General features: G+C 37.0%; 1 protein-coding gene across 1 annotated transcript in view; it reads right to left on the bottom strand.

Annotated features, from left to right (window-relative positions):
- Window positions 1-23,501, bottom strand: part of TACR3 (tachykinin receptor 3) — a 71,948-nt gene that overhangs the window by 21,807 nt on the left and 26,640 nt on the right. The window contains exons 2-3 of the mRNA XM_018049248.1: window positions 20,249-20,437; window positions 18,142-18,292 (exon numbers count right to left, since the gene is read on the bottom strand). Coding sequence (XP_017904737.1) covers window positions 18,142-18,292; window positions 20,249-20,437 — 340 coding nt within the window. The remainder of the gene's footprint in view (window positions 1-18,141; window positions 18,293-20,248; window positions 20,438-23,501) is intronic.

The raw sequence follows: 23,501 nt of genomic DNA, 5'->3' as shown, positions 1-23,501 counted from the left end.
AGATCAAACCAGTCAATAGCTCCAATACTTTGACCACCTGATACAAAAAGCAGACTCACTGGAAAAGACCCAGATTCTGGGAGAGATTGAAGGCAGGAGGAGAAGGGGATGGATGATGGTTATCACTGATAACCATGGCATCACTGATTCAATGGACATGAACTTGGGCAAACTCTGGGAGATGGGGAAGGACAGGGAAGCCTTGTGTGCTGCAGCCCATGGGGTTGCAAAGAGTTGGACACGACTTGGCGACTGAACAATAACAAAAATGAAAACCAGATTTGGAGAGTCAAAATGAGGCATGATCTTTTAATATTTTGAGTCATAGATGTTAGAAGATCATGAATCATTTGAGTTGTGGTTTAAGACAAGCAAACAAAGAAACTTAGAAAACTTTCATTCATTTTGAAATATTTCATCCTTCATAATAAGCGTGACCTTTCACATGCAATAATAATTCTTTTTAAAGTAATGATTCACTTGAGCCCTTAAGCTTTGTAAAATTTGTTGGAAGAGCTAGTTAAGCAAATTGATGTTTCCTGTATAATGTAAATTGCATGCTAGAGTTTGCCATGTGATATAATAGGAGCACATAGACAAACACTGAATGCAGATTGGGGATGGAAGTTTGAAAGAGGCTTTCTAAAGGAAGAAGAAGTGCCTGTGATACAGTTTTAAAGACAAATAGGAAACAGCCAGGTGAGAGAAGCAGGAAAGGAGTGGGAGAGAGGGGAGAAGAGTGCCCTAGTCACCGAAATAAAATATGCAAAGCTCAGGCCTCCCTATAGTACTCAAACAGTTTGATGGTGATTTAGTGCATAATATTATTATGAGATATGCTGATGGAGAAAGTGAGAGAGATAGATAGAAGTTAGATTAGGGAGGGCTAAAGAAGCTACTAAAGGACTTTTAAGGAGAGTATTAATAAATTTGGGGCTTTCTGGTAGCTCAGATGGTAAAGAATCTACCTGCAATGAAGGAGATCCTGGTTCGATCCCTGGTTCGAGAATATCCTCTGGAGAAGGGAACAGCAACCCACTCCAGTATTCTTGCTTGGAGAATCCAATGGACAGAGGAGCCTGGTATTCTACAGTCCATGGGGTTGCAAAGAGTCTGACACGACTGAGCGACTAAACACACATGCATACTAATAAATTCAGATTTCATAGAGATTACTTTGAAGACAGTGTAATATCAGTTTTATTTGAATCAGATCTAATGGATGCAGGAAGATCTTTAGTTGACAAGCATATTAATCTAGGCGAAAAGCTGTGGGTGTGTGCACAGCTGTGTCTGATACTTTGCAACCCTATAGACTGTAGCCCACCAGGCTCCTCTGCCTATGGAATTTTTCAGGCAAGAATATTGTAGTGGGTTATCATTTCCTACTCCAAGGGATCTTCCTGATCTAGGGACTGAACCCATATCTCTTGTGTCTCCTCCATTGACAGGCAGATTATTTACCACTAGCGCCACCTGGGAAGGCCACTTTACTAGGCAAGAAACTATGTAGGTCTAAACATAAGTGAAGCAGGAGCTTAGGCAAGAAAAATATATATTTGAGTGCTTTTACAGTTAATTTAAAGGACTTTGTAATTAACTGGATTTCAGCTGAGGAACGAGAGATGTTATAGATCATTTCCAATTTCTTTCGTCTTTGGCTACTCTATGGAGTATTCCTCACAGTAATATTCCTCACAGTAGTATTTTGTGAAATGTGAAGAGTTTCAAAGAATTGATGAAAATGATTATTTCATTTTGACAAGCTTATTTTGAAGTGTCTGTTATCCACAGCCCTGGTGTGAGAGATGGTTAATAGGACTTAGAGCTGGAGCTCAGAGCCTGAATCTTAGAAGTCTAGATATGAACAGAATCTTAATGTCAATTTGGAAGTATTTTTCCAAAGGTGTTAATGTCCTGGGAGTGGATGAATTTATCCGAATAAGACTGTATTTGAAAGCTATAAAAATGTGAAGAATTGGCTTCTGCGGTAAAGAACAGCATTTACGTGGTAGAGGAAGGAAAGAAAGTGAGCAAAGGATACTAAAGAGGCGTGGCCTGAGGGGAGAAAGGAGGTAAATAACATGGGAGGAGAGACTTCTGAAGTGGAGAGGGATCAAAAGGTTTCTGTTGTGTCAGTCTGGTCAAGGACTGAATATATCCAGTGAAGTTAGCAACAAAGAAGGCAAAGCTAACTTTGGCAAGGCTGGTTTCAGCAGAATGGTATGTTGTAAGTCACAATGCATTAACCAGAGGAGTAAAAGATTGGTAAACAGGAGAGAGCAAATGTGAGCAAAACAAGATGGAAGAGCTGTGCTTACATTTTGAAAGGGAAGTATAGTGACATGAAAGAGGTCATGGTTCAGAAGAGAAATGGTTTAATTGAGGGATGACTGCTCTTGAGAAGGAGGTGCTAAGGATCTGGAACACAGCTAATGCATGGATGAAGAACAGAAGACAGTGACGGAGGAAGAAGGCAGCCACTTGGCGAGGTTGCAGGCAGTGAGCCTCGTCAGCAGTCCATGACCACTTGAACCCCCATCCCCACACTGAAGGGAATCCAGATATGATACTGCGGAAGAGCTATGTTGTGAAGATGTGGAGCTTAGTTGCAAGGAGCTATCATACCCAGAAGAGACCAATGTCAAGGTAACAGGGTAAGGGTATTCATTAGCTGTAAGGAATCACACTTCCAAAAATAAAATGAAGCACATAGTTTTAACCAAAATGAACTGTAAGGAAAAATGATCAATGGGAATGTTGTGAATTCATTTGCTATATCTACCTGCTCTCAAACAAATACCTACAACTCTCAGGATAAAGGATTCAAACTGAATAGATTAATTCTGTTTCCTAATACTTAAAGCTAATATAAATTCAGCTATCAATATAAGCTTTTCCCTACTCAATTAGTATAACCTGGTACTTTAGTTTGGATGAAAAAAATGATTGCGTGTGAAGCCATGCATTTCAGAGAAGTGAGAATCTGGTAAGTGCTGTTAAATCACCCAAAGACACAGACTCTGTGACTTTCCTCTAAAACTTTAAAATGCTATTAACAAATTCATGTGTGGAAAATAGTTCCTTTTGTGTATGATTTTTTTTTTGCTTTATTATCACAGAATATAATAGAGCAGCCATTGCTATAACTTATATGTATTCAGAAATGAAATCATGTAGTAAAACTCCTAAACTATGCTTCTCATCTCAGGCTATGAGACTTGCTGCTGCTGCTGCTAAGTCGCTTCAGTCATGTCCGACTCTGTGTGACCCCATAGAGCAACCCACCAGGCTCCCCCGTCCCTGGGATTCTCCAGGCAAGAACACTGGAGTGGGTTGCCATTTCCTTCTCCAATGCATGAAAGTGGAAAGTGAAAGTGAAGTCGCTCAGTTGTGTCCAACTCAGCGACCCCGTGGACTGTAGTCCACCAGGCTTCTCTGTCCATGGAACTTTCCAGATGAGAGTACTGGATTGGGTTGCCACTGCCTTCTCCAATGAGACTTGAAGAAGGTATAGGGTGAACACCTTTCCCTTTGAATCATTTGCTCAAAACTGCCTAAATTCTCAGATATAGAAAACAGATAAAAAAGCAAAAGAAATGGAATTGTAAGGTATAGGGTCTCTCATTCATTGTATTATAGGTGATCCTTAAATGAATGTAAGTTCTCTTTTATTTATTTATTAACTCAAAGCACCAGAGTTTGTGCTCATTGTACTGAATACTTCCTAGTGAAAATATGTGGTCTGGCAATGAGATGTTCCAGGAGATGCCTCATGAAATCTTATGTCTAAGAAGATAGACTGTGATGTTCCAGGTATTGTAATGATGGAGATCTGGTTTGTATTTTCAATCAAGTAAAGGATCTTCTGCTGCTGCTGCTGCTAAGTCGCTTCAGTCGTGTCCGACTCTGTGTGACCCCATAGACGGCAGCCCACGAGGCTCCCCCATCCCTGAGATTCTCCAGGCAAGAACACTGGAGTAGGTTGCCATTTCCTTCTCCAATGTATGAAAGTGAAAAGTGAAAGTGAAGTTGCTCAGTCGTGTCTGACTCTTAGTGACTCCATGGACTGTAGCCCACCAGGCTCCTCTGTCCATGGGATTTTCCAGGCAAGGGTGCTGGAGTGGGGTGCCATTGCCTTCTCCGAAAGGATCTTCTAGTTCTCCATAAAGCCTTGTCTAAAATAAAATACTCTCCCTTGTTCAAGCTGGATTAACTGTGGCATACAAACTAATGGTCACCAATCATTAGTTTTCAATTTCCAAATGATGCACTGCGTATGTAGGGAATTATTATCACTTGATTTTCTGCTTTTTAACCAGCATGGGTGGCATTTGAAGGATGTTTATGCTAATGAATACTGGGGCTCCTGTTCCCTTTGGTATGCAACTACTATTCTGTCCATTGTTTTCAGTTCTTTTCGGATGCTGTTTTCCTTTACAAATTTAATATGTGAAACATATTCCTTTAAGGTATCAGTGAAAATCCTTGTTTTCATCTGAGCTTAGATGGCTGCGGCAAAAAGGCTTTAGAAATCCCTATTTCAGAAGCTTATATAATTTGTATGATTTATATTTTAGAGCATGTTGGAGAATGATGAAATAATGAGGGCAATACCTGAGAATCCCAAGTTAAGAAGGATCCATAATATATTATTTCACCAGTTCTAAATATTTCCAAATAGAAACAGATTAAAGAAAAGTTTGGGAGAAGTACAAGAGTACAAATCTGAAAATCTGTAAGTTTGGAAACATACTGAGTGAAGCATACAGAGAAGTAAGGAGAATCACAGTCCTTTGGGGATCTACTGCTCATGCAAAGTACTAGAAGAAAGTCTCCATGAAATCTTTTCACAAGTGAAATGAAAATGAAAACAGTAGAAGAAAAACCTACGGAAAGACTTGGAGCAAGTAATTAGAATTACATCCATAAAGGGTTCACGTGCTACCTGGTATGACAGAAACAGGAACAACAACGGCGACGCCAGCATTAGTTTTCTACTTATAGTCCTCTCCTGACTTGAAGGAGAGTGAGAGTGGGTCTATGAAGATTATTTCGTCTGCTGAGAAGGGTAGTGGATGTAAATGGGGATTGTAAGTTTGGAGTTCTTTGAATCATAGGATCTGTACTACAGTTTGAATTGTAGGAACTGTGCTCGATTTTTTTGGAAAAATTATGGGTGAATGATCTTTCTGAAGCAGAGAAATAGAAATAGATCAAGGAGAGACTACAAGAAGGAAGTGTAAAGAGGGAGAAGGAAAGTGGGAAGGAGAAGAAGAGGGAAAGAGAGACATGTACATATTAATATAGTCACCCTCCCTGGTGGTGCAGAGGTTAAAGTGTCTGCCTACAATGTGGGAGACCAGGGTTTGATCCCTGGGTCAGGAAGATCCCCTGGAGAAGGAAATGGCAACCCACTCCAGTATTCTTGCCTGGAGAATCCCATGGACGGAGGAGCTTGGTGGGCTACAGTCCACGGGTCGCAAAGAGTCGGACACGACTGAGCGACTTCACTTTCACTTTCAGGAGCAGACTAGAGATGAAATGCCAGAGGAGTTTTGTGTTCCGAGGGGCAAATTCTTTGGACTAACATACAAAATCCTCAGTAAAATTTACATCTCTCATTCAGGTTACTTGAAAATGAAAAAAAAAAAAGTGATAGACATGAAGTTAGTTAAAATTTGGGTCACATAAACAATGGTAAGTGAAAATAGGTTATTGGGAACTAGCTATCCTACAAAATCAAGGGTAAGAATCACATAGAGCACTACGTGGAGGTAGACAGGTGTGAGTCTAGGCTCTTCTAAAGACTGCACTGTCCCCTGATGCAAAAAATAAGTAAAGATGGAAAGGCAAAATAATTTCAAAAAGAACTCTCTTCTAAGGCAGGAATGAAGAAGGAGGGGTCAAGGAGAAAGGGGAAATAGAAGCATTCTCAAAAGTAAATTGCCCACTGGGAATGAGATAAAGGAGTAAAACGTTCAAGTCAAACAAACAGAAAAGCAGTTTCATCAGTTTTCTTTCTGCTCAAGGATATGCTGTTAGAATGAAGTGGAGAGGGCTGATACACTGGTCTCTCGTTAAAGAGCGCTTGCACAGGCCAAGGATCAGGTACCTTCATCAGAGAGCAGAACTCCTCCGTGGTGCCCAGGAGCCCTTGACTCTATCAACCCCTGTGTCCTTGCTGTCAACCAGGGGGACACTAAGAAAGAAATGCACTCACGTATTCTTTACATTTTAGAAAGGAGTTTTATTTTCAGGAAAATTATTTATACCCGATGTTACCAGCTAAGGGGCTGGAGTAGAATGGGAGGCTTGTGGAAATATTTGCTAGGCTACTAAAACTGTTTTGGAGATACTCACCACTTAAGAGCGAGAGTATAACCCCTGCAATCCATCATTCTGTTAACTGAACCTCTCAATTATTTTCTCAACTAGGCAATTTATATTTGATGTTGATAAAGTTAGTCTCGCAGAATTCTGAAGTGTTTTTTCCCTCTAAGACAGAGGCAATTTTTTTTTTTTTCTCCAACGTAGTTTGATGTTAAGGGAATTCGGAATTTTACAATGACAGGTATATGCATGGTATAAATTCTTTTTACTAACTTAAATTTTCAGTTTACTGAAATACTATATCAAAATTGTATACAATGGGGGAGATCCTATATATTTTACTTGTGGCAGGCCTAAGAAATGTTCTCATTTAATGAAATATAGAAAACTTTCAAGAACAGTTTAAGTTATTCAGCAGTAGATGAGTAAACCGCATTTTTACTTCTGAGGGTATTAATATAATCCTGAAGACATGCATTTTGTCCTGAAGAGTCAGACCAAAATCTTTCCTCTGTGTGCTGGGTCTAGGGGTAGAGCATCAGGTTGGAACTCAGGAGAGTTAGTTCTCCTCCTAATAATTTTGACCTTTAGCAAGTCACATTACATGCCTACATTTTCTCATGTATAAAATGAGAAAGTAGCTGATTCACAAAACTTCATTCTTTCATCATTTATTAATTCACCATCCACCCATCCATCCAGAAAGCATTATGTTAGGCACCAAGGAGATAATGGTGAGTATAGCACATCTCTTGATTAGTAGTCTACACCAGATCTGAGAATTTACCTGTGATAAAATGCCCCACACTTCCTAGGGGTATTACTCAGCATCATTTTAATTTAACCTAATTTTAAAGTACCTTATTCTTTCCTCCTCTATTTTTTTTTTTGGTATACTGTAACAGTACTTGAACTTGCTTGAAAATGAGGTTTAATTATAAACTGAAAAAGTGTTGATGGTTATTAGATGATATATTATTGTTGACATAGTGAAATTTCAATCATTCACACATAATCTAGTTAAGACTATTTAAATTTACTTTAAGAACTACTCAAGCAAGGTAAAATAGGAGAATATGATTAACACTTAGCAATGGGCATTAGTTTTAGGAGCAGGGAAAAGGCAGCATATTCAAGGAGATTTACCTTTATCAGATTAGAAGTGGAAAACATTGAAATGCATTTTGTCAAGAAGAGACTCAGAAGACCTTCACATTGCTGGGTTTCAAGGAAGAATTTTCAGATGGACGTTTTTAAGGTCCTGGCGGGCATCCTACATCTGGCAATGTACAGACTGAAGCAGTGGGCAAAGAGAGATGGGTGATTGGCGTGAGATGTGTGACCTAAGTCAAGAATCTTGTCAATCGAAAACCTGCACTAAAAACTGGATGAAAGGATATGAATAATAGCCAGGACATGGAAGCAACCTAGATGTCCATCAGCAGATGAATGGATAAGAAAGCTGTGGTACATATACACAATGGAGTATTACTCAGCCATTAAAAAGAATACATTTGAATCAGTTCTATTGAGGTGGATGAAACTGGAGCCTATTATACAGAGTGAAGTAAGCCAGAAAGAAAAACACCAATACAGTATACTAACACATATATATGGAATTTAGAAAGATGGTAACCATAACCCTGTATGTGAGACAGCAAAAGAGACACAGATGTATAGAACAGTCTTTTGGACTCTGTGGGAGAGGGTGAGGGTGGGATGATTTGGGAGAGAGGCATTGAAACATGTATAATATCATATGTGAAATGAATCACCAGTCCAGGTTTGATGTATGATACAGGATGCTCAGCGCTAGTGCACTGGGATGACCCAGAGGGACAGTATGGGGAGGGAGGTGGGAGGGGGATTCAGGATGGGGAACACATTTGCACCCGTGACAGATTCATGTTGATGTATGGCAAAACCAATACAATATTGTAAAATAATTAGCCTCCAATTAAAATAAATACATTTATATTAAAAAAAAGAAAGGACATGAACAAAGAAAGCCATACATTAAAGTACAAAGACCAATCTATTCCCATATAAGAGAAAGGCAGAAGAGAGTTTTAGCCTTAAGTACAAATCTAACAACTGGGCTTCCCAGGTGGTGCTAGTGGTAAAGACTCTGCCTCTTTCCACCTTGCTAGATTCTCCTCAAGTAAATTTATCTTCTTCATCCGAAACTGCTATATTTTCTCACAGGCTTCATAATTCTTGTCAATAATGCCCTAATTTTCTCAATGATTGAGTCTTTAAATAGAATTTGTCAATTTTCTCTCCCTCAGTCTTCTGATCCAACATGATTATTTTAAAAGTTTTTTTTTTTTTTCCACATAGTTGTTCAGTTGCTAAGTTGTGTCCTACTCTTTGACACTCCATGGACTGCAGCATGCCAGGCTTCCCCATCCTTCATTATTTCCTGGAATTTGCTCAAATTCATGTCCACTGAGTTGGTGATGCTATCCAACCATGTCATCCTCTGCCACTTCCTTCCCCTTTTGCTTTCAGTCTTTCCAAGCATCAGGGTCTTCCAGTGAGTGGGTTCTTCACATCAGGTGGCCAAAGTATTGGAGATTCAGCTTCAGCATCAGTCCTTCCAATGAACATTCAGGGTTTTCCAGACTGATCCCTTCTATTTGGCCATGACGTTTTCTAGCTTCAACATTTCTGCTTACCTTTCTTTAAAATAAAATATTTTACATCTATTCCAGAATATTATCATGAGGTAAAATTTAAAAAATGTGTATAGATTGCATTCTATAAAAATAGAATTGGAAAAAAAAGGAAAAAAATTGGAAAGAATTTTCTTCACAGATTCTGAGCTAGTTTTGGACTCCATGATTGCTCTCTTGCTTTGCCATCTAGGGCACATATATTTATTATGTGCATTTTACATGCATTCATATATACATATTTATAAAAGTAATGGATAGAGAACTACTATATGTAAACAACATGACATTGCACTATAAATTGATGCTCTATGTATTAATATTTCCTGTGATTTTCCTTCCTGTGTCTGTCCCACTAGTGTGCCTATGAAACACCTACCTAAGCATAGGTCAAAGCATGTATTTTTTTTCTTTCCTCAAACTAGATAGGGCTAGAGGTAGGAGAAGAAGGATGTGGAGGGGTGGCTGAGACCAGAGAGAAAAAGTATAAGAACTGAAGTCCAACAAAGTAGAAGGAGAGCAAATTTTATTTTTGAGTGGGGGATGCTTCATGCTGAACTGACCCTAAGTGTTGATCTTCCCATTCCAATCTGCACAGTATGCTTGCAAACAACAGTATAATATGAGTGACTGGTTACTTCAGTCAGTTCAGTTTGGTCGCTCAGTCACGTCTGACTCTTTGCAACCCCATGAACCGCAGCATGCCAGGCCTCCCTGTCCAACACCAACTCCCAGAGTCCACCCAAACCCATGTCCATTGAGTCGGTGATGCCATCCAACCATCTGATCCTCTGTTGTTCCCTTCTCCACCTGCCATCAATCTTTCCCAGCATCAGGGTCTTTTCTAGTGAGTCAGCTCTTCGCATCAGGTGGCCAAAGTATTGGAGTTTCAGCTTCAACATTAGTCCTTCCAATGAATATTCAGGACTCATTTCCTTTAGGATGGACTGATTAGATCTCCTTGTAGTCCAAGGGACTCTCAAGAGTCTTCTCCAACAGCACAGTTCAAAAGCATCAATTCTTCTGCGCTCACCTTTCTTTATAGTCCAACTCTCACATCCATACATGACCACTGGAAAAACCATAGCCTGGACTAGATGGACCTTTGTTGGCAAAGTAATGTCTCTGCTTTTGAATATGCTATCTAGGTTGGTCATAACTTTCCTTCCAAGGAGCAAGCATCTTTTAACTTCATGGCTGCAATCACCATCTGCAGTGATTTGGGAGCCCAGAAAAATAAAAGTCAGCCACCGTTTCCACTGTTTCCCCATCTATTTGCCATGAAGTGCCGGGACTGGATGCCATGACCTTAGTTTTCTGAATGTTGAGCTTTAAGCCAACTTTTTCACTCTCCTCTTTCACTTTCATCAAGAGGCTTTTTAGTTCCTCTTTACTTTCTGCCATAAGAGTGGTGTCATCTGCATATCTGAGGTTATTGATATTTCTCCCGGCAATCTTGATTCCAGCTTGTGCTTCTTCCAGCCCAGTGTTTCTCATGATGTACTCTGCATAGAAGTTGAATAAGCAGGGTGACAATATACAGCCTTGACATAGTCTTTTTCCTATTTGGAACCAGTCTGTTGTTCCATGTCCAGTTCTAACTGTTGCTTCCTGACCTGCATACAGGTTTCTCAAACTTATGTGGGGTCAAAGGTTTGAAGGGAAAATTTTGCCTCCAACTAAAATCAACTACACAGAACCCATTAGAAAATTTTCTATAAGCTTTGCTCACTAATGTTTATGACCTGAAATATATCCTCTTTTATAGGATTTTACAAAGTTTAAATAAAATCACTTGTGCACAATGCCTGGTCCACATTATATGTTAAATAAATTTTTGATGATCTCAATCATGGGTATGTATAGCTGGAAGAGAACTTGAAAATGATCTGCTTCAATCTCCTCGTTTTATAAATATGACAATGAGCCCAGAGAAAAGTGATGACTCAAACAAAGTAAGTCTGAAATAAAACACCATGTCTGGAACTCAGCTGTCCAGAGTCCCAGTTCTTCCACAGTAGTATCTCTTATATCTCTTTTGTTTTGTATCATATCTATCACTCTCTTTCCTGCTATGTCTCTCTCTCTCTCTCTCTCTCTCTCTCTCTCTCTCTCTCAGGCACATACAAGACATTGTGCTCATTTGGCTTTACAAACCTGAATTTTCTCCAGATATGAGAAACAATTACATCTATATCTGTCTATTTATATTTGGCACTGGCGATGTAATTATTGTGGAATGTTTTTAGTTGCAGCAAACCCATTAATATCATTATGTGTTAGCGTGTTATATTAACTGAGGAGAATTTGTTAAGGGAGGTTGTGTATTGTTTTTATTCAGCGTATGTTAGAGGAGCTTTAAAGTGTTTAAAAAACTCATTTGAACTAAAAACAAAAAAAGTACTCAGTTAAGCTGATTTATAATTTTTAACAATCAAAACCAGGTTTTAGTGTATATTTTTGCAGGTAAAATAGATGCCTCCTCACTTTGGTAATTGCATGAAGTTCCAGTGGACAGATAAATTTTTTTTTAAGATGTAATTTTTGTTGATTGCTGGTACTGGAAATAAGTGTTAAGTTGACTGGTGGTACTGGAAGATAATTTTTTCTTAAAAACAACATTATGTATTTTAGTCAGTTTAACCTACAAGAGCTTTTAAACTCAGAATGTATCAATAAATAATATAATAATGTATTCAATTGTACTCCTGGTAATTAAACAACTAGAAAGATAAGAAAATAATTACTTTATCTTATTTATCACCACCACACAGCGAAGTACAGAAATGATCATTAAAATACAGAAATTATGATCGTGTTCTCTAGAATTAGACTTTCTGGGTTTATATCCTGACTCTGTCATTCAATAGACTAGGCAGTTACCCCAGCTAATGACTGTTTCTTCATCTGCCAACTGAAAATAACAATACTGCTTCCCTTATGTGGTTGTCAGAATTCAATTGGCTAAACTATTTAAAGCACCTAAATCAAGTGTCTGGGACATAACAAGCACAGTAAATGCTTGTTGCTTATATAGAGCTATCACAAGCATTGTACTTTATATTAGTGATAATAATTAGGTTTATTTTTGTCTCATAAATAGATGAAGATACATGCAGATTGGAAGTATATGTTTATGACATTAAGTACCAGACACATTAATACATACATTATCTTTATTAGCCCTCATCAAAAAACTTTTTTTTAATTAATTGTACCTGTATTTATTTATTTATTTTTATCATGTCTTTTTTTTTAATTTTTATTTTTACTTTATTTTACTTTACAATACTGTATTGGTTTTGCCATACATTGACATGAATCCACCACGGGTGTACATGCTTTCCCAAACATGAAACCCCCTCCCACCTCCCTCCCCATAACATCTCTTTTGTTCAAGGAAAGGAACAATACTTTCATATCCTGTGAATGAGAATATGGACAGGAGACTGACTCAAGGTAGCTGCCAACTCTTTCCACAGGACTGAAAGGGCTTACTTATACTATTACCAGCTGTATGAATTTGGGTCCCATTCACCTTCCCGACCTTCAGTTTCCTGATTTGTTAAAAATGGAAGAAAGTAATTTCCAGTATGCCTACCTCCTACGATCCACTGGATCATAGAAAAAGCAAGAGAGTTCCAGAAAAACATCTACTTCTGCTTTATTGATTATGCCAAAGCCTTTGACTGTGTGGATCACAACAAACTGTGGAAAATTCTTCAAGATATGGGAATACCAGACCATGTTCCCTGCCTCTTGAGAAATCTTTATGCAGGTCAAGAAGCAATGGTTAGAACTGGACATGGAACAACAGACTGATTCCAAATTGGGAAAGGAGTATGTCAGGGCTGTATATTGTCACCCTGTTTATTTAACTTATATGCAGAGTACATCATGTGAAATGCCACGCTGGATGAAGCACAAGCTGGAATCAAGATTGCCATGAGAAATATCACTAGCCTCAGATATGCAGATGACACCACCCTTATGGCAGAAAGTAAAAAGGAACTAAAAAGCCTCTTGAGGAAAGTGAAAGAGGAGAGTGAAAAAGCTGGCTTAAAACTCAACATTCAAAAAAAACGAAGATCATGGCATTTGGTCCCATTCATGGAAAATAGATGAGGAAACAATGGAAACAGTGACAGATTTTATTTTCTTGGGCTCCAAAATTACTGTAGATGATGATTGCAGCCATGAAATTAAAAGATTCTTGCTCCTTGGAGGAAAAGCCATGACCAATCTGGACAGCATATTAAAAAGCAGAGACATTTGCTGACATAGGTCCATCTAGTCAAAGCTATGGTTTTTCCAGTAGTCATGTATGGATGTGAGAGTTGGACCATTAAGAAAGCTGAGCACCGAAGAATTGATGCTTTTGAAGTGTGGTGCTGGAGAAGACCCTTGGGAGTCCCTTGGACTGCAAGGAGATCCAACCAGTCTATCCTAAAGGAAATCAGTCCTGAATATTCACTGGAAGGACTGATGCTAAAGCTGAAGCTCCACTACTTTGGCCACCTGATGTGAAGAAATGGCTCATTGGAAAAGATGCTGATCCTGGGAAATATTGAAGAAGGCGGGAAGAGAAGGGGGTGACAGAGGATGAGATGGTTGAATGGTATCACTGACTTAATGGACATAAGTTTGAGCAAGCTCCAGGAGTTGGTGATGGACAGGGAAGCCTGGTGTGCTGCAGTCCATGGAGTCACAAATAGTCAGACATGACTGAGTGACTGAACTTATTTACTTACTTACTTAGGCCTACCTCTTGGGACTACTGTGAGATTAGTACAGTCTATGTATGAGAATGCACTTCATGTAATATAAGTAATACTCAGACATAAAGTATCATTCTGAAACCTATTCCTTTGAGATAGCTCTCTGAAAGAACTCAACTCTAAAAATTTTGTTTAGGATTCAAGTCCAAGTTCTGCCACTTATAATTTTGTGAATTCAGGGCTCAATTTCATTTTTCTGTAAAACAAGAAAAATTCACATAGATAATGTGAGAATTAAATAATATTCATGTCAAAGTTATTTATAAACTGTGACTGATGTTAAAATGTAGGTCAATATTATGTTTAAATAGATAAATGACCAGTTTTATACCTCTTTACTTTTCTACCACATGATACTTTCTTATCTTCATAATAAAGTGCTTTATATATTCAAAGTAAAGTGCCTATATAATAAAGCGCACATATATACAAAGTGCCTTAAGTAACAGGTACCATTTACTGAGAACAGTTCTATGTGCCAGGAAATTTTTGAAGTGTCACTGGTATTATTTTCAAAGTATGCATATTGTTAAGCAGGACAAATGTAAAGGTTGAGTGGGGGTGGTTAATCCTCATTTTCCCGACAGCTTCACGTTAGTTTAACTTTTAAACGTATTAGGTTCTATATAGCTTAGACATGGAATTTATTTCCACTCACTTTTCATAGAATTTAATCTACAGGACTCAAAACTGAATACAGTTCCTGTAGACCTTAAGAAAAAGAGAAATGGCAGCAATGTTTCTTAGTAGTTGCAAAGATCTTTTCAGTATTCTGACTAAAATTTCTTAAACTTTTTTTTTATTCTTATTCATGTGTCTGGGGAGCTCAATCAGTAACTGCTGTTTTTTTTCTTTTTTTATTAATAGTACATTGACTCAGAGTTGTTTATAGAGTGGTTTTTTTCCAAGCAGTCATGATGAATTTGCTCTCTTGTAACCAACACTCTCTTATTTCTCAAGTCCAATCTGTAGTATCAACGATGTAATCTCTAGGAGACAACATATGATTAAATGGCCCATCCAGGGTAAAATTCATATCTTTTACCTAAACAGTCATACTGATATAAGAAAAGAGCATAATTACTAGAAATAACAGTATTCCAAACTATACAAAGTAAGTGAAGTGAAGTCGCTCAGTTGTGTCCAACTCTTTGTGACCCCGTGGACTGTAGCCTTACCAGGCTTCTCCGTCCATGAGATTTTCCAGGCAAGAATACCGGAGTGGGTTACCATTAGACAATATAGTTGGTGATGGACAGGGAGGCCTGGCGTGCTGCGATTCATGGGGTTGCAAAGAGTTGGACATGACCGAGTGACTGAACTAACTAAATTTTAAATAAAAAAATTAAGAGAAGAGTTATTTTTATTTTGAAACTTTAAATTTTGGGGCAAAATGAGTGTTACTTTCACAATACTAATAATGGTCATATCAGTAAATGACTGTGAAAGAAACCTAAGGACAAGGTGATTTATTATGAGAAGCCCTTGTCATAGATGTCATTTTATATTATTTCAGCCAAGATCACAACCTGAGAAATAGAAATATGGAGTAGAACTTTCATATGTCTTAATTTTTGAAATATCTAAAAGAATCAATCTCTCAGTTTGAATTGATATTTATACTTTGAAATTGCAGAGTAATGCAATAAAAATGAAATATGTATGCCATATTCTCATCTGCTATAGAGGGGCAAATGCAAAAATATTCCATCTTTCTTTTGCTCCCTCTGGGATTCAACTCAAAAATAAAAAGGAACACTCAGATTAAATTTTTATCTCTTCCTAGAAAAATATTACATCAATATTAAGGAAAAGGAGCTATAATCTATAATTACTGAACTTATTTTAAGTTGTGTAGAATTGAATAGGGGAAAAGTGTTTTAAAAATGCTTAAACTAGTAGGAAAGAAATAAAAGACAAGAAAGTAAGCAGGAAGTACAAAGACAAGTGATTCTGAAATATAGTACGTAGAATATGGGACTTCACTGGTGGCTCAGTGGTAAAGCATTCTCCTGCCAATGCAGGAGATGCAGGAGCCATGGGTTTGATCCCTGGGTCAGAAAGATCCCTTGGAGAAGAAAACGGCAGCCCACTCCAGTATTCTTGGCTGGGCAGTCCCATGGACAGAGGAGCCTGGTGGGCTACAGTCCCTGGGGTCGAAAAGAGTCAGACAGGACTTAGCAGCTGAACAGCAACAGCAATGTAGACTATCACATCAGTTATTTAATGTGATTATGCCTACAACATAGCTGTTTAGAAAATACGCCCCCTGCAAAGAGTATCTTGCAGCATGATCAAGATGTTAGAAAGTGAGGATCAAAATAAAGGAGAAGGAGAAACTGTTCACTTAAGATGATTATGTTACTGAAGTTCTGCTAGTTCTATGTTTTTTTTTTTTTTTTAATGTGGTAAAGACATAGTTTGGTTGTTTGTGCACTTTATTTTTAAACTTTATTGAAGTATAGTTGATTTACAAGTTTTGTTAATTTCTATTGTACAACAAAGTGATTCAGTTATATATATATATATATATATATATATATATATACATTCTTTTCCATTAGGTTTGATCACAGGCTATTGAATATAGTTCCCTGTGCTATACAGTAGGATCTTGTTGTTTATCCATTCTAAATGGAGTCGTTTGCATCTACTAACCCCAAACTTCCAGGCAATCCTCTCTCCCTCCCCCACTTTTCCTTGGGAACCACAATCTGTTCTCTACGTCTGTGAGTCCATTTCTGTTTTGTGTGTGGTTGCGTGCATTCTAAGTCACTTCAGTCATGTCCGACTCTATGCAGCCCTGTAGACTGTAGCACACCAGGCTCCTCTGTCCATAAGATTCTCCAGGCAGGAATACTGGAGCGGGTTGCCATGCCCTCCTTAGATAAGTTTATTCACATTTTAGATTCTATCCATAAACGATGTCCTATGGTATTTGCCTTTCTCTCTCTGACTTACTTCACTTAGTATCCTCATTTCTAGGTCCATCAATGTTACTGCAGATGGCATTGTTACTTTCTCTTTGTGACTTAGTAGTATTCCATTATACATATGTACCACATTCTCTTTATCCATTTGTCTGTAAATGGAAAATTAAGTTCTCTCCGTGTCTTGGCTATTGTAAACAGTGTTGGAGGGAACACTAGGGTGCCTGTTTTTTTTTTTGAATTATAGTTTTCTCTGATATATATGCTCAGCAGTGGGATTGTGTACTTCATTTTTAAGGTTTTTTTTTTTCCCAAAGAGAAATAAAATGAAATTATGTATACTATAGGCTGAAATAACTAAATCGATGTGAAAAAATATTTGCTTTCAAATACTCAACCTAACAATAAAATGCTAACCAAACATAAAGTCTTATCTGTTTGTCAACAGAGAAAAAACTTATTAATGTTAAAATAGAATCTATTTTCTATACTAGGTTTTAAAAACCTGATTGATTGTTGTTAAGTGAGTGTCGGTAAGTAATAGTTCCACATAAATAAATGAATCATACATGGGATAATAATAATTGACATAATCGGTGTGTCTCACTTATCCTTGGAAAAACCTCTGTGATTTGCACTAGGTACTCATCACTTGGAGAGAGAAAGATGGAATAGAGATTCTAAGATTCCTTTTAACTATGCAAATTTATTATAAAAAATCTCACTCACTGAGTCACATAGTAGTAGTCAGAAAAGGAAACAATGAAAAAATAATCCTATTAAAATGTCACTATGATAATTCTTTTAGGTTTTCTTGCTTAATGTGAATTGTTCAGAAATAATTTTTATCATGTCAGCCAGTAAGCTGTACAACAGCATTAATGTAACTTCATCTGTTAATCAGATGGCTGTGTAGAAGCCAGATAAAGGATAGGGGTGGAATGTGGGGAGGTGTAGGGAAGAGAAGAAGAATGGGATACATAAATGGATATTATAGATTTATAGCACATAATAAGAGAGATGCCTTTCCTGGGATAAATAGAACTTCTGAAAGATTATATAGTACATCAGAGGCATTTTGTTTAATAAAAGACTAAGATAACTAGAGCTGCAGAAATACAACCAACTGTGACTCCTACAGTGAAATTTCAGAAGTTTCTAGTGGTATAATTAAGAATATCCTGCAAAAGGTAATAGTTTTTCTGTAAGGAAATGACTACTCTTATCATAAACTGCTATTGTACATGACTAGTGGCTTATAGAAGATAAAAAAAAGCAAAATTTAAAAAAAAGAAAGAAGGGGGAAAAATAAAAGTAGGAGTAAAGCATCAAATTATATATTAAAATGCCATAACTAGATTTTTTCTCCCTTCTCTGATGCACCACAATTTACGCAAATGCTGGGAAAGTTATACGGAACAGTACCTTTCTTTTAGCCTTTAGCTGCTCATGATACTTGTCACAGGTGTCCCCTGGGATCTCTCCTCCCCAGAGGGTGATTCCAACGATGGTGTACGTGATACCCATGACAAGCAATGGGAAACAGTACACCAGGATAATAACAATAATATGGTAACTGCAAGAAAGAAGAAAAGTACATGCTGAAGAGCATATTGGAGTAAAATAATGAGACTTTGAATTCATCCCATTTTAAGTCATAATTGAAAATGCCAATGACTAGCCCACATTTTCTCTTCCAAGTCCTCATTTCACAATTTCCCCAAAACACCTAGCTACTGTCACCTGTACCGTGTGCCGTGCTCAATCGCTTCAGTTGTGTCCAACTCTTTGCAACCCCGTGGACTGTAGCCCACCAGGCTTCTCTATCCATGTGATTCTCCAGGCAAGAATACTGGAGTGGGTTGTCATGCCCTCCTCCAGGGATCTTCCCGACCCAGGGATTGAACTCATGACTTCTGCATGTCCCACATTGGAGGTAAATTCTTTACCACTGAGCCACCAAGGGAAGTCCCAGCTATTGTCATCTACAATCATCCACATACTACCAGTTTAAATTTGTCAATTTTTACTTCACATATGAAAACTACAGCATTCATACAGAGCTCGTTGAAACTGCACATTTCCCCTTGCCTAGAGGCTTCAAGATGAGTATTTTCCTTTGCTTGGTAATCACTAGGCTAACCTAATTAAACAGATAATCAGAGGAAAAGAGATGGCACAGAGTAAACTGATCAACTGATACATTTTCTTCTGTGTAAATCTATTACATACATCTTGCAACATCAGTCATATTTGAAATAAATCATTCTTCATCTAAAGGAAAAACATGTAACTAGACGTTCTGAGTCATATTAGAGTTTTATCAAAGCCTTGGCACATTTTGATTGTATCATTAAATTTGGTAAATAACATATGGAGGTATTGGTCATGTCAAAGTCATTATACTATAAATTATCAAACTAAATTTTGGGATTTCATAGCTTTCAATAAAAATTATAAAAATATTACTATGGTGGACTAAGACAGGAGCCAATAATATAATAGCTAAATTAGAATTTGTATAAACTTTTGAGTGAGTTCCACTGTCTTAGGAAGGCTTTAAAGTAATCAAAATTTTGGTATACTAATCAGTATCTGTGTTTATTTGGTAAAGCTGTCTTTCTGATAGCTTATTAAGTGTTAAAGTCAGTGGTGAATTGATTCAGTTAACAAATAATTTAATTTTATTATTATGAATAATTTTGTTTTGCTATCATACAAATAAGATATATTAGTATTACATAATGGAAAGAATGCAGTCCTCAGTTTAATAACTGCTGCCTGCTTTTCCTTTAATAAACACTCCTCAATCTTTTTCTTTAAAAATCTGGACTCTGAGTAGAGCAGTTTGATAAAATATCTGCTTTAAAAGATGATCATTGTATTTGCATTATTTGTTAGTTTTTAAAGGAAAAAAACAGATCACTAAATAAGAATTTTATTTGAAATAAAATTTAAATGGTCAGAATAAAAAACAAAATGGAAACAATTGTTAATTTGCTTTTCTTAAGGTGTGTCCAAAATATGAAATACCAAAGTCTAACATGCAGCATTCCTATCTCCTTTCTGACCTAAGTGTTTCAGTGTTTAATGCTAAAACAAAGACAGGAACACAACCAGGAACATACCAAGACTCCCTTTCCTTTCAGCCAGGCTTCTTACAAGAGCAATCCACACCTTGGGTTTCAGTTCCACCCTCTCACTCATTCCTTAATCCAGAACAACCTGGTTTTCCTTTGCGCTTTCATCTGCAGTTATCTTATCATCTTCTCTGGAAACTCTCCAGAGCTACCCCATAATTTCATCACATTTTTCCAATTAGAAATCACTGTAACTTATACAAACTAATTGATCATATCATACTGTACTATATACAGATAGTATAGTATTTTTATGTGTCTTTTTTCCGAAGTAATGTTTGAGCCCTTAAAGGAACTGTCTATGCCTTATCTGCTTAACGGTTGCTCCCAACCTATGGTTCCTTAAGTGCTCAATGCATTTAGTTGAAGATTATAATGGATAATTAACTTACGTGAAATGTTGCTTGGGGCCTTCTGGCCATTGCACGTAGCAAAGAGTACGGCCCGGCATGACTTTGGTTTTGGAATAAAGACACTGAGGGAATGCAAGTAGAAATGCTAGAATCCAAATGCCTCCAATGACAATCTTGGTTGCGGTGGCAGACAGTCTGGGCTTCAAGGGGTCAATGATGGCCATATACCTGTATAAAAACAAACAAAATCATTTTGTTGGGTCTCTTGTTAGGAGAGTTTAAAGTGAGTTTCAAAGGACTTTCAAGGGCCATGGTTATCTCCTTTCTAGTAAACAAATTAATAAAAATTTCGCTCACATAGAGACAGCATAGAGTAATTATGGCATAGTCTTATCAACCAGGCAGATCAAGGTTCAAATCCTATCCTGTCACTTATTTAACTTTTTTGAATTTCAACTTTATTTTTAAAAAAAATAGAAATAAGAACACCCCCTCTTAGTGGTGAAGTCAAGATCAACAGAAATAATACAAGTGAAAGGTATCAATTATTTGGTGCTGTGCCTAGCACATTATCAGAACTCTGCCGAACGGAATCAGAAATGTATGCATTAAGTGCTTAAAAATATGAGTTCTGTACCCTAAGACCTCCATTTTTTTGTGTATGTTTAACTTTATAAAAAGAAAATTCTAGAGGACTAATATAGATAATGTCTACATGATTGACAAAGATGAGGAATCCCTAGGAAAGATATTGTCAACATATCCATTGAAAAGCATCCAGAGACATGGTTCAGGATTTAGATAAGGACGAATAAACCAAGTTTGACTAAGGTTATGCTGTTACCTCCAAAACAGTTCATACTATATCATACAAATCTACATAGTGTCTACGTAACTATATATAACATAATTGTTATAGGAACATATATTTAAGGCTCTAAGAAACATCAGTTCAGTTCAGTTCATTTGCTCAGTTATGTCCGACTCTTTGTGACCCCATGAATCGCAGCACGCCAGGCCTCCCTGTCCATCACCAACTCCCGGAGTTCACTCAGACTCACATCCATCGAGTCCGTGATGCCATCCAGCCATCTCATCCTCAGTCGTCCCCTTTTCCTCCTGCTCTCAATCCCTACCAGCATCAGAGTCTTTTCCAATGAGTCAACTCTTCGCATGAGGTGGCCAAAGTACTGGAGTTTCAGCTTTAGCATCATTCCTTCCAAAGAAATCCCAGGGCTGATCTCCTTCAGAATGGACTGGTTGGATCTCCTTGGAATCCAAGGGACTCAAGAGTCTTCTCCAACACCACAGTTCAAAAACAGTTCAAAAGCATCAATTCTTCGGCACTCAGCCTTCTTCACAGTCCAACTCTCACATCCATACATGACCACAAGAAAAACCATAGCCTTGACTAGATGGACCTTAAGCACATATTATTTTTAGAGTGCAACGTTTTGGGAAATTAAAAACTGTTTGAATATGGTAACAAAAGTCAAGCTTTATTCACTTGGTAAAATAGTAACACTATGTCTGGGAGAATAAAATTCTAGTTTTAAATTGGATAATATGGCTCATTGCCAACTTATGGCCAATAGTCAGAGTAGAAAATAATGTATGCTAAATTAATTGTATCTTGGCATTTCTCTCAATAAAGCATATTATTTAATCATATGACTTTTACTGTTTACCATTTTGTGTTTTTCAAAGGTAACAGTTTTATCAAAGAATGAATATTACTTAAACCAAAACCATTTACTTTTATGAATAAGTATTTCAACATAAGAGTAATTCGTTAATTTGCTTATTGCTATTTGCTTTTGCAACTATTAGGTAGAACTAGATCTTCAGTGATATATTGGTACTTTTATACTATTCATAATGTTAGCTTTAGTTGTAATTTACTTAAAGAAAATATTCTTAATTTATTATATATGACAGCTAATGTGTCTGACTCTTTAGGACCCTATGGACTGTAGCCCGCCAGGCTCCTCTCTCCATGGGATTCTCCAGGCAGGAATACTGGAGTGGGTTGCCACTTCCTTCTCCAATGACAGCTACTAGGCAAAAGTGAATGTTAGATATGACAAAAGTAAAAGTAAAACAGTACCTTGGTTTAAGAAAATACACTGCCTAAAAAAGAAAATAAAATGCATATGTTTGAATTTGAAAACTGTTTAAAATTCACCTCTCATGCTTATGTTGGTAAAAATTAATTCTAGCAATGTGTATTGATTGCTAAGCATAACCAGGCAACTTATTACATACCCACACACACAGACACACTGTATATATATATATGTATATACATATATATATTTAACAATCAGAAAAGTTCAATAAATCAAATAATACTATCTCTATTTTACAGAAAAGAAGACTTGAGGCTTAAAGTTTAAGTACATTGTTTAAAAATGTCCAAGATGGTAGGAATTCGAATTCTAAGCCAGTTCTGCCAATCCTTGAAGTCTATATAGGTACAGATTATAGCTTTGAATATAACTATTCATATGAGGAATTATGGAAGAGAAAGAGAAATATATAAGGTATATGTCTTCCAAAGAATCAGAAGTCACATTTTGTCTGTAAATTCACACATTTATGTGTAACATTAAAGACAAATGTCAAATATATAAAGGCAATAATTTTGGTTGGTTATTTCTGTTCCCCCTGCCGTGGACTGTAGCTCACTATACCATTTCTCTCATTATACCGAAGTTTTGCATTATGGTGTTTACAGAGTCAGACACAGAACTTATCAATAAATGTTTTACTGAACTGAATATTCATCAATCCTATCATAATCTTTGCTTTTTTTGCTTGTACTGGAAATTTACGAATCCAGTTTGAATGTTTAGACAGTTGCTACTTTGAGACTAAAATAAGAAGTTGAGTGACATGAGTAGGTTTAAAGTCCTGTACATGCGTTCCCAAACATGTAAGAATTAAAGATTTTAAAATTTAAAAAAAATAAAAAAATTAAAAAAAAAACAAAAAACAAAAACTAAAGCCTAAGAAACAAAACATAATAAGATGACAAAAAAAAAAAAAAAAGTCCTGTACAGCCACTTCAGCATGGACAATTCAAAATAAACTGCAAAGTTTTCAGTGATCTTTTTTAAAACAATCTATTAGTTTAGTGTTAGAGGAATTATTTCCTACAGGTAGAATACTGTTTCACTTAAACTGTATGGAAGCAAGCAATCAATTTATGTTCTCACCAACATTTAAGTGAAAGTAGAAATTTTGAAACTTCAAGCTGACATTTTGTCATTTTTGGTTTGATCTATTATTC

Source organism: Capra hircus, chromosome 6 (genome assembly GCF_001704415.2).
Source record: "Capra hircus breed San Clemente chromosome 6, ASM170441v1, whole genome shotgun sequence".
Taxonomy (NCBI): Eukaryota; Metazoa; Chordata; class Mammalia; order Artiodactyla; family Bovidae; genus Capra; species Capra hircus.
The sequence above is the reverse complement of the archived record's forward strand: the minus strand, read 5'-3'. Positions and strand labels throughout refer to the sequence as shown.